This window comes from Rana temporaria, chromosome 1 (genome assembly GCF_905171775.1).
Source record: "Rana temporaria chromosome 1, aRanTem1.1, whole genome shotgun sequence".
Taxonomy (NCBI): Eukaryota; Metazoa; Chordata; class Amphibia; order Anura; family Ranidae; genus Rana; species Rana temporaria.
Window position 1 is genome coordinate 40,417,048 of NC_053489.1, and position 13,590 is coordinate 40,430,637.

Here is a 13,590-nt window from a genome sequence, read left to right on the forward strand (position 1 = left end):
GGAATGAGCACACCATCTCTAACTGGTGTCTCATGTCCTGATTGGATAGATTGATGGCAGTGCAGCCATTGGCTCCCGCTGCTGTCAATCAAATCCAATGACGCGGCGCCGAGTCTGCATTCTGTGTGAATGGACACAGATGCCGAACTCGGGAGCGCGCCCGCACGGGTGTCCACTGTAGGAGTCTTCAACGCAGACTCTCAACGCAGGGAGAAGCCACCAGCGCTTTAAGCAAATTGGCCTTTGCCCAGCTCTACTGAATGCTTTTGCCCTGGCAGGAGAAAAGCTGCATCAAAAACTCACCTCAAGCCGTGTTTTTGTAAACTTCTTTAAGTGCATCAAGCTCTTGGGCATTTAGGGCCAAATCCACAAAGACCAGGCATAACGGCGAAATTCCCATTTAAGTTACACTGCCTTAAAATTTCTACCTAAGTGCCCGATCCACAAAGCACTTACCTAGAAATTTCTGGCCGTGTAACTTAAATTCCGCCGGCACAAGGCGTTCCTCATTTCATGGGGGCGATTCCCATTTAAATGAGGCGCGCTCCCGCGCCGGCCGTACTACGCATGCTCGTGACGTCATTTTCCCGACGTGCATAGCGCGAAATTACGTTACGCCGAGCTTTGTGGATTGTGACGGGTCAATAAAGTTGCGTCGGGGGGAAAAAAAAAAGATACGGCGCGAAAAAAAAAAAATCAAATTAGAAAAAAAAACGCGTCGCTAGACAGAAGGGTCTGCTTTTACATGGTGTACTAACTTTACACCATGTAAAAGCGGCCCTAATTTTGCGTATGCAACTTGATACTTACGGAGAAAAAACGAAGCAGAAAAGCTTTGTGGATCTCCATAAGTGCTAATTTGCATACCCGAGGCGGCATTTCGACACAAAATGCCCCCAGCGGCGGATGCGGTACTGCATCCTAAGATCCGGCAGTGTAATTCAATTACACATGTCGGATCTTCGTCCTAACTATGGAAAACTGATTCTGTGGATCAGTTCCATAGTTGGGACCAGGGATAACAGCAGTTACTCCGTCGTATCTCTTTTGAGGATTTGGCCCTTAATTCATTTTACTTACCAGAATAATAATTTGCACACGTTTTAGGTGCGTCAAGCTTGGATTTTTTTTTTTTTTTTGTCTGCCAAAATGCTGCTCCTAAATCGTGTGTGTGTGTGTGTACACAGAATTTTTTTTTTTTTTTATTGGTTTAAATCCTGGGCCAGGTTCTTGTATAATGGCGTAAAACTCGGCGGGCGTAATGTATCTGATTTACGTTACCGCAAGTTTTACGGGCAAGTGCATGATTCACAAAGCACTTGCCTGTAACGTTGCGGCGGCGTAGCGTAAATCCCCCGGCGCAAGCCCGCCTAATTCAAATGATCCGGGTAGGGGGCGTGGATCATTTAAATTGGGCGCATTCCCGCTCCGAACGTACTGCGCATACGCTGTCCCTAAAATTACCGGACATGCATTGTGCTAAATGACGTCGCAAGGGCGTCATTGGTTTTGACGTGAAGGTAAATGGCGTCCAGCCCTATTCACGGACGACTTACGCAAACAACGTAAATTTTTAAATTTTGACGCGGGAACGACGGCCATACTTAACATTGGCTGCGCCTCATATAGCAGGGGCAACTTTACGCGTCGCAAATCTTACGTAAACGTCGTAACTTCACTGCGTCAGTCGGGCGTACGTTCGGGAATTTGCGTATTTTGCATACTCGATCGGGGAAAAACGACGTCGGCGACACCTAGCGGCGAAAAAAAAAATTGCATTTAAGATCCGACAGCGTAAAAGCCTTACGCCTGTCGGATCTAATGGTTATCTATGCGTAACTGATTCTATGAATCAGGCGCATAGATACGACGGGCGGACTCAGAGATACGACGGCGTGTCAGGCGATACCTTTTGAGAATCCGGCCCACTGTGTTTTCATAAAATTGACCTCTAACTTTAGTGGTTGTAAACCCTACATAGAGAGATGTATACAGTGGAACCTTGGATTACGAGTATAATCCGTTCCAGGAGAATGCTCGTAATCCAAAGCACTCGCATATCAAAGCAAGTTTCCCCATTGAAGTCAATGGAAACTAAAATAATGTGTTCCGCATTGACTTCAATGGCATGCAATACTGCATGTGACCAGAGGTGGGGGGGGGAGGGGGGACCGGAGAGACTCGCAATCACTCGGAAAGTCTCAAGGACAGCTCAGCGGAACTCGGGAAAGGCTCGGGAACGGAGTATTTCAGAGATCTTCTGAATGGCGCCAATCGGCTCCACATTAATGGGCTGTATTTTAGCTCCGTAAAAAAAAAAAGCTGTACTGAGCTTTTCCAAGCTGCAGTGTGCAAGAGGCCCAAAGTTTTGTCTGCTAACTTGCTGGCTGCGTTATGATGTGCAGACTATTCTCAGTTTTCTGTTTACAAGGCTGATTTGTATTTGCAGGCCCCGTTCCTGCCATTACTGAAGCACTGAAGAAAGCTGGCCTATCCCTGAAGGACATGGATCTTGTGGAGGTAAACATCCTTTTACTTTATGTGGAATTATCAACTAAGGCTGAGTTCACACTATTGCCAATTGGATGAGATTTTTTTCCTGCATCCAATTTGCATGTCGGACACATCTCTGGTGCGAATTGCATAGGAGCCCTGTGCGTCTTCTGGTCCGAGTTCGGGCCGAAATGGCGAATGGAGACGCACCAGACTCCTTCTGTGCCGCTCCATGCTGCGGTGTGAACCCGCCTCAAGCAAAGATTTCATGTGATGCAGTCCTTACAAAGCAGTCTTAATTTTTCTCAGTCCTTCCTATAACCTGGTTTTATTACCTATTGATCCTGCCAATGGATCCATTCACTTACCACTGTGAGTGTACAGCTTGTATAACAGTGTAAATTTGCCGTCCACTCAAAATTACTTCACTGGAGTCCTCTTCCACTGACATCACAGAGCTGGTGGATGTTGGAGACCTTGCGCTTCTCCACCACAGATGCTCAATAGGGTTTAGGTCTGGAGACATGCTTGGCCAGTACATCACCTTTACCCTCAGCTTCTTTAGCAAGGCAGTGGTCATCTTGGAGGTGTGTTTGGGGTCGTTACCATGTTGGAATACTGCCCTGCGGCCCAGTCTCTGAAGCGAGGGGATCATGCTCTGCTTCAGTATGTCACAGTGCATGTTGGCATTCTTGGTTCCCTCAATGATCTGTAGCTCCCCAGTGCCGGCAGAACTCATGCAGCCCCAGACCATGACACTCCCAACCACCATGCTTGACTATATGCAAGGCTCACCTGGTTGCGCCACACACGCTTGACACCATCTGTACCAAATAAGTTTATCTTGGTCTCATGAGACCACAGGACATGGTTCCAGTAATCCATGTCCTTAGTCTGCTTGTCTTCAGAAACCTGTTGGCTTTCTTGTGCATCATCTTTTAGAAGAGGCTTCCTTCTGGGACGACAGCCATGCAGACCAATTTTTGATCCAGTGTGCAGTGTATGGTCTGAGCACTGACAGGCTGACCACCCCTTCAACCTCTGCAGCAATGCTGGCAGCACTCATACGTCTATTTCCCAAAGAAAACCTCTGGATATAACACGTGCACTCAACTTCTTCGGTCGACCATGGCGAGGCCTGTTCTGAGTGGAACCTGTCCTGTTAAACCACTTCATGGCCTTGACCACCATGACGCAGCTCAGTTTCAGGATCTTGGCAATCTTCTAATAGCCTATGCCATCTTTATGTAGAGCAACAATTATATATTTTTTCTGATCCTCAGTTCTTTGCCATGAGGTACCATGTTGAACTTCCAGTGACCAGTATGAGAGAGTGAGAGCGATAACACCAAATTTAACACGCCTGCTCCTCATTCACACCTCAGAACTTGTAACACTAATGAGACACATGACACCGGGGAGGGAAAATGGCTAATTGGGCCTAATTTGGACATTTTCACTTAGGGGTGTACTCACTTTTGTTGCCAATGGTTTAGACATTAATGGCTATTTTGAGGGGGCAGCAAGTTGACACTGTTATACAAGCTGTACACTCACTACTTTACATTGTAGAAAAGTGTAATTTCTTCAGTGTTTTCACATGAAAAGATAAAATATTTACAAAAATGTGAGGGTGTACGGCGAGATGTAAAACACAATGGAAGGCTGCGGGTGACGTCACGTCCTTCCCCACCGAACGTTGCGTCCCTTAGGGCGGGACTTCTTCAGCAGATGTTACACATATATATATATATATATATATATATATAACGTGTGTGTGTGTAAATTATGAAGTAATAAGAAATTCACACACTTGTCCTATGCTGCAGCATCAGTGTCGAGATACAGCTGTCATTGACATCTGTCTGAAGACCAAGAACTGAGTGATTTATAGAAATTCTAATATATTTATTATATAACGTCTTTAAGAGATCTGATTGCTCAGTTCCTTGTCTGCTCCAGGTGGAAAGAGTGACTGTCAGTGATTGCTCCCCACTCTGCTCCTCCATCATTCCCTGGAGTGCCAGGCTGGGGAGGGAGTGGGCACCAGTGGCTCTCAGCCACACTCTGAAAAGCTGAGCTGCCTGTCAGGTTGCCAGGTGAATCCTGAAAATATTGTTGGGATTCTTTCTGAGCCTGAAGCGGCACTGCTCTGTCCACATTGGCAAAATTAACTGTACTGTAAAAGTGATTGGGCTCACTGGACAAAAACAAACCCATGCCAAGCTCATGGCTGCAGCAACAATTCTTAACTAGCTGGATGTTTATAACTGACGTACCTTGATAGACGAAGGGTTAAGGTATTTACTCCAGACCGTTGCCAGAAAATACATTTGTGTGGCCGTAGTGGACCCTTATTACAGTGGAACCCTCTGAGGCCCTCCAATGTATATGGAGGTAGATGACAGTGCAGCTAATTCATAAATAAATTATTTTGCGCTGTATATTAACTTAGATAATGCAAATCGTGCTTATAAGTGATTTAGAGAAAACTATCAAATGTCAAATTAATAGGCAAATAGATACAAATAAAATCCAATTGCATAAATATACACCAGTGGTTTTCATTGAAACAACACCCAGATCAGTGTGATGATTAAAGGAAGGTGTGATGTGATCTCAAACAACGTGCTCCTGCTTCACAAGTAGAACGCCTCTTCCACATTAACCACAGCTCATGGAAAACAAAAGAGAGAAACTCTCATAGCGCAGCTGAGTATTAAACAATACAAGGAGGATAGATGGTCTCTAGCAATGGCACACTCACGAATCCACCGATTAAAAGCCGCATATAGCAACAATACACCGATCCTTCATTAAGCCGCTCAGCTCATATGATGTTTCCTCTCCTCATTCGAATCCTAGATCGAATCCTAGATCCGTCCCGCTCGTAACTCCTCCCCCACGCGTTACGTCAATAGTCACTTGACTTAGTCATGGGTCACTGCCTGTCCGCTCTCCGCTGATGTTATTTATAGTCAGCGTGGGAATCAGGCAGAGACGGGATTGGTAGTGAGGGAGTATTAGACATCTTACATCATTGCAAGCATAAAAGGAAGGATCATACACTGTTCATTAACATAGTGCATGTAGGCAATTTAATACAAAGAATAATAATTAAAAACTTCATTTAAAAATATCCAAGAACATCTAGTGGCATTATTAAACTGAGGATATGCTTATATGCATAGCAGCCTCTAGTGGCCACAGTAAATACAGCACTTAAAACTCCAGCAAATGCTGCACTACATCAATCAATAAGAAGATATAGTTACAATATAAAAATATATATAAAAATATATAAAATACATTTATATAAAGATACAATTATGAATAACAACATACCATTTAAAAATAAAACATTTTAGAATTAAAATATTTTAAAGAGAGGAGTATATATAAAAGATAAAAAATATATATATATAAAATACATATACAATCATCACGTGAGGAGTCATCATGTACACACTTAATAATCAGAGATGAAACAATTGAGGTCAAATTCAATATTTAACCCATTGGGCGACAATGATCTCATCTCATGAATCCATTTTGATTCAGATTGACTCAATGCCCGTACCATGTGGCTCCCCCTCCAATGTGGGTTGTATTTGGCAATAGCCCAAAATTTTAAATCTTTGGGGTCCCTATGATGGCACAGGTCAAAGTGTCGTGACACATTATGTTTAGGGAAGCCCTTTTCGATATTTTGCACATGCTCCCTAAGACGTTTCCACAGGGGCCTTTTGGTGCGGCCAATATATTGGAGGGAGCATGAACATTGTAAAGCATACACTACTCCCTCCGTCCTACAGTACGTACAGGATCAAACTCTTCTGGGGAGAGTCCAGCATAGCCAATTGAGGAATAAGTCTCTTTTTAATCCTCAGGTTTACAACAATGAACACGTCAAAGTTTTTAATAAGTTGGTACTTAGAGACCTGGAGAAACTTAAAACTAAAAAAGTCCCTGATTCCAAAAGTATACATAAAGGAATCAAGGAACTTGAGGAAAATAAACAGGTCATCATTAGACCTGCGGACAAAGGAGGAGCTATAGTGGTACTTTCGAAAGAATATTATTATGAAGAATTGGAAAGTCAACTAGAAGATTCGAACACGTATATTAAGCTTAGGGGAAACCCTACCTGTGAATACAAGGATGAGTTAATTGATCTGATACAAAGAGGAAGGGACAAAGGAGTACTTCATAAAAGAGAACAAAAATAGCTGGTCCCAGATAATTGTAGGGTACCCATAATATATACAATCCCTAAGATTCATAAGGACCCACTCAGACCCCCAGGCAGACCCATTATTAATGGAATCCAATCTATAAACTCCAGACTGGGACAGTATGTAGATAAATTCATCCAACCGTTAGTCCCACAAACAAGGGCTTATCTAAGGGACACGAAACATCTGATTCAGATTTTGGACACTGTGAAAGTCGATAGATCAGAGAATTATCTACTAGCAACTGCCGATGTGTCCTCGCTCTACACGGTTATTAACCATATAGAGGCGATTCAAGCATCAAAATGGGCACTAACGAAATTTGGGTCACTTGTGTCTAAGCAAAATAGGTTTGTGTTAAGATGTTTGGCATTCGGCCTACAACACAACTATTTTTGGCACAGACAGAAGTACTATCGGCAATTGAACGGCATTGGCATGGGGGCCAAATACGCACCTAGTGTTGCCAATGTCTTCATGGCAGAGTGGGAGGAAACAGCTATTTATGAGGACCCACCGGATCAATTAATACTCTATAAGAGATTTATTGATGATTGTATTCTTATATGGAGGGGTGATACTGAATCTTTAATCCAATTCTTTAATAAATTAAATTTAAACCAGAAAAATATTGTACTTGCATACACTATTGATGAAAAAACTATGCAATTTCTGGATTTAGAAATTACACTCGAAGCAGATTTGATTACCACAAAAACGTATTTCAAACCGGTCGAACGGAATAGCTATATACCGGTTGATAGCTGCCACCATGACCCATGGCTAATAAACATCCCGAAAGGCCAATTGGTCAGAATCCGCAGGAATTGCACTGACCCACAGACTTTTTTGGAGCAAGCTAAAATGATTGGGGAAAAGTTTGTGAATAAAGGATACGACAATAGTTTCATACAGACACAAATCCAAAACGTGTTAGAAATACCCAGAGAGACACTAATAGAAGATAGGATAAAAAGTAAAGCTATGGATGATCAAGTACCAATTATTTTAAATTATAACGTACAACACAAACAATTGGAAACCATCTTCAAAAGGCATTGGTCTATATTACAGGCTGATAAACAACTACAATGCATATTGCCTAGCATGCCCAGAATAATATATAGACGTGCCCCTTCCCTGAGGGATTTGGTGGCAAAGAATGTACCTGATCCTCCCACCAAATCCAATACTCTAACCTTCTTCCAAGGAAAAGGTTTCTTTCCTTGTAAAAGATGCTTTGCTTGCAAAAAGACCAATTTCAATGGACAAAAATGCTCCAGTTTTGTGTCCAATGTTACACAAAAAGAATACCAAATTAAAGATCTAATAACGTGTAGGACGGAGGGAGTAGTGTATGCTTTACAATGTTCATGCTCCCTCCAATATATTGGCCGCACCAAAAGGCCCCTGTGGAAACGTCTTAGGGAGCATGTGCAAAATATCGAAAAGGGCTTCCCTAAACATAATGTGTCACGACACTTTGACCTGTGCCATCATAGGGACCCCAAAGATTTAAAATTTTGGGCTATTGCCAAATACAACCCACATTGGAGGGGGAGCCACATGGTACGGGCATTGAGTCAATCTGAATCAAAATGGATTCATGAGATGAGATCATTGTCGCCCAATGGGTTAAATATTGAATTTGACCTCAATTGTTTCATCTCTGATTATTAAGTGTGTACATGATGACTCCTCACGTGATGATTGTATATGTATTTTATATATATATATTTTTTATCTTTTATATATACTCCTCTCTTTAAAATATTTTAATTCTAAAATGTTTTATTTTTAAATGGTATGTTGTTATTCATAATTGTATCTTTATATAAATGTATTTTATATATTTTTATATTGTAACTATATCTTCTTATTGATTGATGTAGTGCAGCATTTGCTGGAGTTTTAAGTGCTGTATTTACTGTGGCCACTAGAGGCTGCTATGCATATAAGCATATCCTCAGTTTAATAATGCCACTAGATGTTCTTGGATATTTTTAAATGAAGTTTTTAATTATTATTCTTTGTATTAAATTGCCTACATGCACTATGTTAATGAACAGTGTATGATCCTTCCTTTTATGCTTGCAATGATGTAAGATGTCTAATACTCCCTCACTACCAATCCCGTCTCTGCCTGATTCCCACGCTGACTATAAATAACATCAGCGGAGAGCGGACAGGCAGTGACCCATGACTAAGTCAAGTGACTATTGACGTAACGCGTGGGGGAGGAGTTACGAGCGGGACGGATCTAGGATTCGATCTAGGATTCGAATGAGGAGAGGAAACATCATATGAGCTGAGCGGCTTAATGAAGGATCGGTGTATTGTTGCTATATGCGGCTTTTAATCGGTGGATTCGTGAGTGTGCCATTGCTAGAGACCATCTATCCTCCTTGTATTGTTTAATACTCAGCTGCGCTATGAGAGTTTCTCTCTTTTGTTTTCCATGAGCTGTGGTTAATGTGGAAGAGGCGTTCTACTTGTGAAGCAGGAGCACGTTGTTTGAGATCACATCACACCTTCCTTTAATCATCACACTGATCTGGGTGTTGTTTCAATGAAAACCACTGGTGTATATTTATGCAATTGGATTTTATTTGTATCTATTTGCCTATTAATTTGACATTTGATAGTTTTCTCTAAATCACTTATAAGCACGATTTGCATTATCTAAGTTAATATACAGCGCAAAATAATTTATTTATACATTGCACTATTTTGTTTGACCTACATCACTTTTTTGCTGCGTTTATTATTTGGTAATTTTGTTAATGCTCCATATTTTGATATTTAATTAGCGCTGTAGTACTATTTTACAGTGCAGCTAATTCACCTGCCTCACCCTGAGGCCTTGTCCCTCTATGACCCAACCAAGATCCTGCAGACCTAGGCCCTCCTCCTATCTATACCCCTCTGAGCACTATTCCTCCTTCCACTTATTACATTCCTTACTGGTAAAGGTGCAGATTGTCTTGGTGGTTTCAAACAATACTCCTATTTTAGCCCAGGGTTTGACAAATTTGCTTGGAATCTAGGAGCCAGCTAAAAAAGTTTGGAGCCAGAAAACGCACCCCGTCCCGATGAGCTCGCGCACAGAAGCGAACACATACGTGAGCAGCGCCCGCATATGTAAACGGTGTTCAAACCACACATGTGAGGTATCACCGCGATTGGTAGAGCGAGAGCAATAATTCTAGCCCTAGACCTCCTCTGTAACTCAAAACATGCAACCTGTAGATTTATTTTAAACGTCGCCTATGAAGATTTTAAAGGGTAAAAGTTTGTCGGCGTTCCACGAGCGGACGCAATTTTGAAGTGTGACATGTTGGGTATCCATTTACTCGGCGTAACATTATCTTTCATAATATTAAAAAAAATGGGGATAACTTTACTGTTTTATTTTTTAATTAAAAAAAGTAATTTTTTCCCAAAAAAGTGCGCTTGTAAGACCGCTGCGCAAATACGGCGTGACAGAAAGTATTGCAATGATCGCCATTTTATTCTCTAGGGCAGGGATATGCAATTAGCGGACCTCTGCCTCTGGGTGTCATGCTCGTGGCTGTCAGAGCCTTGCTATGCCTCATGAGATTTGTAGTTATGCAACAGCTGGAGGTCCGCTAATTGCATATCCCCGCTCTAGGGTGTTAGGATAAAAAATATATATAATGTTTGGGGGTTCTAATTAGAGGGAAGAAGATGGCATTGAAAAATGACATTAGAATTGCTGTTTAACTTGTAATGCTTAACTTGTAATACCAAAGGCCACCACCAGATGGCGCCAGCTTGCATCTGGTGGTAATAACTTGTAATACCAACGGCTCACCACCAGATGGCGCCAGCTTTTTTTTTTTTTTTTTGCCCACCTTCCAAGCCAAGTCGCCAGGACACTATTTCTAGTCGCCCTAGCGACCGGGATTTGTCGAGCCCTGTTTTAGCCCACAAATTAAGTTTTTACATTGGCTGTGTATCCAGCCATTAGAAAAGTTAGGAGTCACTTGTAAAGTCCATTCTGCTGGATTAATGTCTTTCTAATACTTGTGTCCCCAGGTGAACGAGGCTTTTGCTGCTCAGTACCTGTCGGTGGAGAAGGCTCTTGGCCTGGATCCTGAGAAGACCAATGTGGACGGAGGAGCCATAGCTCTGGGCCACCCTCTGGCTGCATCTGGTTCTCGAATCACAGCTCATCTTACTCATGAACTAAGGTACAGCTACACCATCGGCATTCTGTAAAAGTGCCTGTCACTTCTCTGTTTAATGTACAAATCTTCAATTGTATTATGCAATGGATATTCAGTTGCCCAGATTTGCAAGGGTGCCACCAGGACCGGGTGGACATTTTCTACCTCTTCTGATGCCAGGTTCAGGTGTGAGGTCCTTCGGGAGGCTCTTTGAGCTACATGCAGTCTACAGTTCCTGTTTATGTTGACCTGTTGCCAATTGTTTGCTGGTTTCCTCGTCCCTATATTGGACTGCTTTTAGATGTTCCAAAAATGTAAAGGATTAGGTCACATAAAAAATAAATAAACTAAATGCACATATTGTTGCAGGGGGGAAAAAATAGATTTTTTTTTTTTTTATTATTATTTATTTTCCCTGCAAATAATTGCACCTGGGATCAGGGGTGCAGTGGTCAAGCTTCTGCTGACAAGCCCTGCAGCTTTCTTCCTGTACCTTCATATTGGTTGCGCGTTGAAGGCAGCAGGGCTTGTGAATCAACTACGAGAGCGCTCATCAGCGCCTTCACAGTTCATTTAGAACTACAATCCATCTGCCATGGTGGCTGACGGTAGTTATATTTCATTCATTGGGAACTGTGAATGAAAAAATGATGTGGCTTGTGATGGCAAATGCAGGAAGAAAACCCCCCTGCACACTGTTACACCAAGGGGGAATTGGCGGCAGGAGCTGGAACATGTTGCATGGTCCACCCTAAATGTGGGTGGACCATGTAACGTGTCGCAAAAGGGGAACTTGTGCTTTATGACTGAGTGTTTTTTTTTCTTTTCTCTGTACTAGTATTCTATTCAAATTCCAATTGATTCTACTTGAATTTTGGAATTTTTTTATTTTCTGTTCAATATTTTTTTATTCTTTTTGAATTTTAGAAGATGGTTATCTTTATTTTATTCTATTCCATCTATTATTTGTGTGTGTGTGTGTGTGTGTGTGTGTGTGGGGGGTTTACTCTAGTATACTTTTTATTTTCTGTTTTTTATATTCTATTTTATTGTCATTGGAAAACTTTTTGAATTTATCCAAATTCTCCTCCCTCTCCTTCCCTCAAAATTTACACTCGCATTTTGAGGGCTGGCAAGTGTGGGCTGGGGGGGGCGAGCAAGGAGAGGAGAGTCGTGTCGCCGCCACGGCCTGGTTGTTCAAAGCGCGGGGAACATACAGCTTTGAATTCAATAGCTGTGTTCCCCACCGCAAGCTTCATATTCAGCCCCTCCCCCTTGTCCGCGCAATTTGATAGACAGATCACCCATTCCAGGATTGGACAGGTGATCTGTCTATCAAAGTTTCCCGGACAAGGGGGAGGGGCTGTATATGACGCTCGCGGCGGGGAACACAGCTATTGAATTGAAAGCTGTAATGTTCCCCGCGCTTTGAACAACCAGGCCGTGGCAGCTCTGGCGCCTCTCTTACCCAGCACAGGTAGGCTGCGATATGGGGACATTTGGCTGCACTGGGGACACATGTTGCATTGGTAGACATGGGCAGGCTGCATTTTCGGGCACGGATAAAGTTGTTGTTAATATTTATTTTTTATAACTTAATTCTGCATAAAACATTTAAGTGTCATTTTATGAGGGCGCGTCTAGGGGCGGGATTAGGGGGTGGGACATGGTAGGGGTTGGGCAGGGCAACTGGTGGCGAGTACGCCTTGAGGCCTGGCTAGTAGCTCAGGACTTGAAATTTTGAGGAGAGTGTGTGTGTGTGTGTGTGTGTGTGTGTGTGAAAATTATATATAATATTTTTTTTTTATATAATTTTATTCTCCTTTTTCAGACGCCGTGGTGGTAAATACGCAGTAGGATCGGCCTGTATTGGAGGAGGTCAGGGTATCGCCATCATTCTGGAGAATGTGGTCTAATCATGAAGTGCACAACGGAAATGTATTAATAATGTTAATTTTCAGCAAACTGCCAACTCTTGTGTCGGGGTCTGTGGGAAGCGCACACTGTGCTGGATTATTAGTGCCTTGGAACTTTTTGTATCGCTCATACTAACACTTCATTCAGCTGGAACCAATGACAAGCCGTTGCACTAAAAGACTTTCTCCTCCAATGCCAGTCTTCAGTCCTGATTAGCTGCTGGAGGGTTGAATTTCTCTCTGGCTTAATTTCTACATTTTCTGTGATCCAGCAGTGACCTTAAATTACAACTCGGAGATGGTCTCGCTGCATTTTTCATTTATTTTTGATTGTAAAACTCTTCCACAGAAGCCTGAGGAATGTAAGAAGACACCTCAACCCTCCAGTGACTGCCCAGAACGGAGAAATCCATTGAGGTGGACTGGCTCTCTAAAGATCTTTATGCCACCTGTGAATGTAAACAAAATAAAAAAAATTAGATCAGAATTCCAATGAGGAATTTCAATGACCCCATCTTAATGCGTTCAACAGTTTGGAATAACAAAGCTAGTTTTAAAAGCTTGGTTTGATTATCACGGGACAGGTGTACTTTCTTTTACCTCCTGATAAAGGGTCCCCCGAGCGTATGTAAGAATATTTGCCTGTGATCAGCCAATCCCTAAGTGCCGATTCTTTGGCCAGTACCACGTTTGGCCGAACGGTGCCAATCGCAACCGATTGGTGCCATTCGGAAAAGGCCAGAGGACAGCTCGGGT

At 42.5% G+C, this 13,590-nt stretch overlaps 1 protein-coding gene across 1 annotated transcript in view; it reads left to right on the forward strand.

Moving 5' to 3' along the window:
• The window catches only part of ACAA2 (acetyl-CoA acyltransferase 2), a 37,288-nt gene extending 23,964 nt beyond the window's left edge, over positions 1 to 13,324 (forward strand). The window contains exons 8-10 of the mRNA XM_040336875.1: positions 2,450 to 2,520; positions 10,788 to 10,942; positions 12,750 to 13,324. Coding sequence (XP_040192809.1) covers positions 2,450 to 2,520; positions 10,788 to 10,942; positions 12,750 to 12,834 — 311 coding nt within the window. The 3' untranslated portion in view covers positions 12,835 to 13,324. The remainder of the gene's footprint in view (positions 1 to 2,449; positions 2,521 to 10,787; positions 10,943 to 12,749) is intronic.
• The last annotated feature ends 266 nt before the right edge of the window (positions 13,325 to 13,590 follow it).